Consider the following 7,499-nt stretch of genomic DNA (forward strand, 5'->3'; position numbering starts at 1 on the left):
TGGATGGGCTTTAAGGTCCCTTCCCACCCAAACCATTCCATAAATCAGCCTGAGAGACACCAGCCTCTCTCCTGGGAGGGTCTCAGAAGGGTCCTTGCAGACAACAGGCAGGATGGAGCTAAATCTCCACCCCAAATCACTCCAGGAGGTCCCACACAGCACTTGGAATCCCCAGGAGTGTCCTCAAACTCTCGGCTCTCCACGTCCAGCCCCTCCTTCCATGCTGGAACAGGACACAAGGAACAGGAAGTCCCAATCCAAAGCAACCCAAGAACCCAGGGACAAAACTGAAACCAGAAGGGGTTGATCAGGGCAGGTTCCAAATCCTCTTCCAGGGATCAGCTCCCTCCTGCAGGAAGCACGGAGGACTCAGACTTGAGGGACACCAGAGAAGTGGGACATTAAAAAACCCCATCCTCAAATTCCATGGCCACGGCCATAAAATAACAATTAGCTGAGAAGAGACCAAAAATATCTCAATTTTAATCCACTTTTTATCTGTTCCAGGCATTTTCCATCTCATCCAGGCTAATAAACAGCTCCCACCCCAGCAGGGCTGTGCTGGAAAAAAAGAAGGGAAAAAAGAAGAAGCTGCCTCTTTAATGCACTAATTACAATCCCGAAGCACTAATGGGATTAGCAGGCAGGATTTAGTGGTTGTCTCCTGCAAAATCATTAAGTGCCATTAGAGAAAATGAACTTCCCTGCTTCTCCAAGAGGTTTGCAGGAATCCGGATCCAACCCGGCACAGCGGCCCCTGGAGCACAACGGGGCCCTGTCAATATTGGCTCTTTCCTTGATTAATTCCCTAATCAGGAGGTGAAATTGCCCGGCACCACTGGGAAGAGAGCACTGGAGACACTGGGAAAACTGCCTGCAGTCAGGCAAAGGAATCATGGAATGGCTTGGAGAGGACCATAAAGCTCATCCAGTGCCACCCCTGGACATTCCAGGGATGCAGGGGCAGCGGCTGTGGGCACCCTGTGCCAGGAAGGTGGAGAGAAGGCAGAGGGGACATCACTGTGTTTGTGTCACCCCGTGTGACATTTCCATCTCCACTCCCTTCCCTGTGCAGGGAATTCCAGACATGCCGTCCCCACACGGGGGAATCAGTGGCCAGAAGATCTGGTGGTGTCCAAACCTGGCCCCAGCTCCATGTCAGGGTGACCATGAGTGCTGGAAGGTCCCTGTCCTTGGAATGAGGTGAACTTTAAGGTCCCTTCCAGCCCAAACCTTGATCCCTTTGATCCTCATCCCAGTTTTCCCAGTGCTCCCTTCCCGGTGGTGCCGGGCAATTTCCACTCAGGATCATCAGGGAATATCCGATGACCAACCTGGGGATCAAACAGGAGAAGCTCTGCCTTCGGTGAGACCTTCTCCAGCTGAGGGCAGAGCAGGGATTGGGGGCTGGAATGCCGACAAAAGCAGGAGAAGGGAGAGGCTGCTCCCTGGGAATTCCGGGACATTCCCTGGGGACACCGGGTGCTCCTGGGGACCTGACAAAGCAAACACTTGTCTCCAGTGCCTAAGCACGAGGGGGAGGGTGGCCTTCCAGGAGGTATTTTCCAGCTGAAATGCTTCTATTCCCAAAAGCTAAAAGCCTCTGGAGACCAAAAATTCCTGGCTCAGGGGAGCAGGAGGGTGGATGATCCCCCTCATCTCGCGCAGTGGCGGCTGGCACAGCCCTGGGGACAAGTGACACTGCCATGCTGAGGCCAGCAGACACATCTGCCACCCCCAAACCTGCTCTGCTCCCCTCTGCCCCAGCAAGGGAGCTCCAGGGCAGGCTCTGGGAGTGGATTTAACCCTTCCCACGTCCCAGCCGGGGCTGCCCCAACATCACAGACAGGCCAGAGGGTCTGCGCTGTGCCAGGGCATCCGTGCGCCCTCCACAGCCCTCAGGGGACCCTTCCCAGGATTCTGGCATGGCCTTTTTATCCTCAAAAGCTTTGGGATGAAAAGGGCGGTTTGTCCTGGGATCCTGTTTTGGGCGGCAGTGTGGACCAGCTCCATCCCAAAACACCCTCAGGGACAGGGAGGTGATGTCCCAAAGCGGCCGCCAGTCCCCTCTGCCACCCCATGCCATGGCAGGAGAAAGGTTTTCCGAGCAGGGCCACCGAAAGGGGAGGGAAGGGATGGAGCGGGGATGTTGTGATGCCAGGGAATCCTTTCCCTGCACAGCAGCAGCCTCTGCCGGCACCGGAGCCGCAGAGCAGGAGCAGCGGGGATGTGGCAGAGCCCGGAGAGCGCGCTCCGAACCCCGCCAGGGATGGAAAAGATCCCCGCGGGGTCTCCAGGACATAAACTGTCCTCTCGGTAGGGATTTATAAATCCATGTATCCATTTTTCAGCTGGGATGGGATTATTCCCATCTCTCTCCAGCGTCCACCCTCTCCCCCACGCAGTTCTCACAGCCATTCCCGTGCAGCGGCTGGAAAATCCAGCCCTCCCATCCCACATTCCGACACGCCAGGGCTTTCCCAGCCAGCAATCCTGGAGCCCCCGCCGCTCCCCATGCGCCCCAAAACGCGATCCCGGGGGAGCAGAACCGACACCATCCCACAGCATCCCCGCTGCAAGGAGCGAGCGAATATCCGCGTGAAACCTCCGAACAAGACACCGACATTCAGGGATAAATGTCCTTTTCCCAAGGAGCTGGGATGGGGTTTATCCTCCCCCCAACACGCACCAGCGCCCGGGACACCACTTACTTGGGGGTGTGCGCCTCATCCACGCGGTGTCCCAGCTGGAACTCGTGGGATTTGCTCCGGTGAAGCGCCGTGAATCCCGGGATGAGGTGGATCAGCTTCCTCGAGGAGGGCGGGGGCGTCCCGGGGGGCTTCAGTTTGTTCCTGCGGCGCACGGGGGGGGTCCCCGGCGGGGTCATGGTGGTGACGATGTTGGGGGTGCGCGGGGGGGTGTGCGCGGCGTGGCGCTGCCGGGGGGACGGGGGCAGGGAGCGGTGGCCGGACTCGAGGGGTGGGCAGAGCCCCGGGTGACCCTCCACGGTCAGGCGGTCCACGTGGGTGTACATGGGGCCGTGGGACGAGCTGGCGTGGCAGTGGTGCTGCCCACACTTGGGCTGGACCTTGGGGCTCGGGTGCGTCCTGCCCCAGGGTCCCGGCTCCGCGGGGCATCCCGGACTGTTCTCCTTGCCCGGCTCCGTGCTCGGCCACTGGATGGTCCAGTCCTGCTTGGAGAGGCTCCCGCCTGGAGAGAGCACAGGGACACACGGCCGTGAGGTGGGGAAGAGGATGGGAGCTCCCTGCTCAGGCCTGGAGGTGTTAAAGGTCCCATCCCTGGAAGCGCTGAAGGGTTGGATGGGGCTCAGAGAAACCTGGTTTAGGGAAAGGAGGTGATCCTAAAGGTACCTTCCCACCCAAACTGTTCCATGACTGATTCTATCCTGGCACTGCAGCAAGAAGCTTCTCTGTGTTACAGAATCTTGGGATGGTTTAGGGTGGGAAGGGACCCTAAAGCCCATCTCATCCACCCCCTGCCATGGCAGGGACAACTTCCACCGTCCCAGGGGGCTCCAAACCCCTCCAGCCTGGCCTTGGGCACTGCCAGGGATCCAGGGGCAGCCCCAGCTGCTCTGGGCACCCTGTGCCAGGGCCTGCCCACCCTGCCAGGGAACAATTCCTGCCCAATATCCCATCCATCCCTGCCCTCTGGCAGTGGGAGCCATTCCCTGTGTCCTGTCCCTCCATCCCTTGTCCCCAGTCCCTCTCCAGCTCTCCTGGAGCCCCTTTAGGCCCTGGAAGGGGCTCTGAGGTGTCCCTGGAGCTTCTCCTCTCCAGGTGAGCACCCCCAGCTCTCCCAGCCTGGCTCCAGAGCAGAGGGACGGGCGGCCTCAGAGATTCCCACAGGATCATCCCATTCCACCCCTGCCATGGTAGGGACACCTTCCACCATCCCAGGCTGCTCCAAGCCCCAATGTCCAACCTGGCCTTGGGCACTGCCAGGGATGGGACACCCACATCTTCTCTGGAGATCCCACCATGGAGCCTCACCACTCCAGGCCAGGGATTCACCAGGGCTGGAGGTGTCCCCGCGTGTCCCCCACCATCACCAGCTCCCCCAGACATCCCAAATGGTGGCACTGGGACAGTGACACCCCCATGGGGACGGTGACACCTCCATGGGGACAGTGACACCCCCATGGGGACGGTGACACCTCCATGGGGACAGTGATACCCCCATGGGGACAGTGACACCTCCATGGGGACAGTGATACCCCTATGGGGACAGTGACACCCCCATGGGGACAGTGACACCTCCATGGGGACAGTGACACCCCCATGGGGACAGTGACACCCCTCACCTGGCTGCTGCCCCATCTCACCCCCATTTGCATAACCAGGGGGCTGTAATTAATGAAGGCTCCCAATTATCCATCCCCACCAGGAGCAAAGAGCCGCCAGCAGCCCCTTGGGAGCATCCCAGGGATGATCCAAGTGGAGTTTGGTCCTGGATCCCATTCAGTGCCCTTGACTGAGGCTTTTTGATTGTTCCCATCAAGGAAAACCCAAATCTCCTCAATTTCCTCCTTCCCACTCCCTGCTTTGGGAATTGGATCCTCTCCCCTCGCTCCAGACTTTTCGTGGGAATGTTTCAGTCCAAGCTCCAGAGGAAAAGGAAGAGCTTGGGAAATGAAAGGTTTGGGTTCAAAGCAAGCTTCGAGTCCAGGGCTGGAGGATGGGACACGAGGAATTTTCTGGAATCATTTTCTCAGAGCAGAACATCAAAAGAAAGGATAAAAAAAAGTGAAAAGAATTGTAAAATATGAAAAAAATTAACAGTAAAAAAATTCCCAAATAATTGTCAAATATTTTAAAAATGACCATAAGCAAGTCCTGAATAATTGTGAAATATTTAAAAATATGTATCAGCAAAATAATAAAAAGAAAATAGTATTAAAAATCTTAAAATTTAAATGAATTCATTAGAATGAATAAGAAATTAAAGTATTAATTAAAACTTTTAGAAATTAAAATTAATTATTAGAATATATAATTAAAATAATAATTAAAAGGTTTAAAATTAAAATTATGCAACTGAAATGAAAAAGAAATCAAAATAAAGCAAGTAAAAAATAATAATTTAAAACTAAAAAATAAAACGCATTAAATAGAATGAATAAGAAGTGCAAATAAATGAGAAGTAAGAAGTATAAATGTAATCAATTAAAATTAATTAGAATAAATAAGAAATTAAAATAAATAAAATAAAAACTAAATAATAAAATAATAAATCAAAATAATTATATTTATATTTTAATAGTTATATTATAATATATTATATTAATAATTAATAATATTATATTATCATAAATTTTATAATAAAATAAATATAATAAAATAATAAAATAAAACTAATAATAAAATAATTAATTGGAATGACGAATAAATAAAAATAAATTAAACTAAAAATAAGAATAATAAAAATATTTACAAAAAATTAACCTTAAAAACCCGGGAAAAAAAATCTCAGCGTATGCAAATCACCACGCTCCTATGCAAATCCTGCTCTTCCCATTGGCCGCTTCTCTCGCCTTGATTTGCATAACGCCGAGCCGGCCCGGCGCTAATTAGCGGCGCTAATGAAGATGGGGTGAGGGTCTCCCTGCGTTCCCCGTGTCCCCGCTGTCCCCCGGGAATAAAATCCGGGAAAAGCCGGGAAATGGGAACTGCAGGGAGGAGGGAGCGAGAATTGATGGGATCAGCTTAAACCGGGAATGCGCTTAAGAGGGAAAAAAACCCAGAGAAACATCCCAAAGCTGCTCTCGCTCCAAAGCCTGTTAAAGGCTGCAGGGTTCCGCTCGCTCCCGGCGCTCTCCCGCTGCTGCTGCTCCGATTCCCAGCTGGAAAACCACGGGAAAAGCCGGAACGGAGGGAAAATCCTCAAATTCTGCCCTGTTTGGTCTCAGATTGGCCCCTGATCGCTCCTCAAAACTTCGTGTTTTGTTTAGATCCCAAGTGTTAATTAATTTTTGGATATCAGTCACAGCCACCTCCTGTCCCAGGGGTGGCTTCTCCTGTCCCTGTGGATGCTCCCTTTGGATCACTCTGGATTCATTAATCTGCTCTGATTCCCTCTCTCCGCCCCTTTTCATCAGAGAAACTTTTCCCAAACCACTCCATTAAAAACCAACAGGAAAACAAATTCCTGGGAAGAGGAGGCAGCGCTGGGACGCAGCTCATGGATCCAGAGATGGAAAAATTCCACCAGTTTTCCACCTGTCCCAAACAACAAAGAGCGAGGTTTGCTTTGTTTTCCTTCAAAGAAAAGGCTGGGAATAATTTGATATTCCCATGGGGGCTGGAGAGGCAGCTCTGCATCCCAGCTGTTCCTCGGGATGCTCCGAGCTCCCCTTCCCAAAAGCTGCTCCCAGGTGACCAAACTGGAGATTTTTGGAATGCCCACGGGTTTTTTGGGAACCCCCACAGTCCCAGCACCCACATCTCAGGTCAGCAGCCTCTGGAATAGGCTCTGGAATCACCCAGCTTGGCAGGGATATCAGGAAGATCAACTCCTCCTCTCCACCACATCAGCACAGCTTCCAAATTCCCTCCAAACCGGGATTTTTCCTGCTTTTCCCTCACTGCTCCCGACCCTGCCTGAGCCCGCGCTGTCCCCAAGCCACCCTCAGCCTTCCCAGGGCTCATAAATATTCCATTCCAGCTCCTTTTTCCCGGCAGGACACTTAATACCCTGCACACATCCCTCGGCAGTCACAGCCCATCGACTCCTCCAGCCGCAGCGGCCCCGCTCCACTCAGGTTTAATATTAAATTAATCCAGCTCCGAGATCAAACCCGATAACAAAACCCCGCTCCCGAGGATCCACATCCAAGGAAAATCCAGCCCAGCCTCGTTAACACGGCAGGGAAGGGGGGTTAATGTGGATTTGATGCTCTGATTTATGGGATGCTCCGGGGTTTTCCCTGATGCCCCCGGGATGCTCGGCTTGGGAAGCGCCTCCTTTTCCAAGCCCATCCCGGTAAAATCCATCTCCATGAAAGAGCCTCCAGCTTCCCGCCCAGGCAGGGGCGGCCTGGGAAATTAGAGGCTTCTAATTAACGACTCAATAAATAAAGATGGATGGGAAAGGTTAATCCTGAACCTCATTCCGGCTTTATGAATACAAATCTTGGCGTCTCGGAATTGGCAGCTGCGGCTCCTGCCAAGGAATTCCAGCTTTTAAGGAGGATGCAACTTCTTCATTAATTACAATTTTAGGATGAGGACAATCTCTCGCTTCACGAGGAGATAAAATGCAGCTAAAACACAGACTAAAAAGTAGTTGGTGCATCTGGGGCTCCTTTAGGGGGGCTGTCATATCCCAGTGGATCCAAAATCCCAACACTGCATCCAAAGAGAGCACGGAGACATCCCGGGATGCCTCTCTATCCCCATCCTAGAAACCCCCAGACAGCTCCTCAGGGCTCTGCCAACCTCACTGTCATGGAGCCACGGAGCCAGCCAGCAGCTCAAAAT

General features: G+C 52.7%; 1 protein-coding gene across 1 annotated transcript in view; it reads right to left on the bottom strand.

The window, feature by feature from the left end:
• The window catches only part of KSR2 (kinase suppressor of ras 2), a 74,560-nt gene that overhangs the window by 61,188 nt on the left and 5,873 nt on the right, over nucleotides 1-7,499 (bottom strand). The window contains exon 4 of the mRNA XM_015643488.3: nucleotides 2,712-3,210. Coding sequence (XP_015498974.1) covers nucleotides 2,712-3,210 — 499 coding nt within the window. The remainder of the gene's footprint in view (nucleotides 1-2,711; nucleotides 3,211-7,499) is intronic.

Source organism: Parus major, chromosome 15 (genome assembly GCF_001522545.3).
Source record: "Parus major isolate Abel chromosome 15, Parus_major1.1, whole genome shotgun sequence".
NCBI classification, from domain to species: Eukaryota; Metazoa; Chordata; class Aves; order Passeriformes; family Paridae; genus Parus; species Parus major.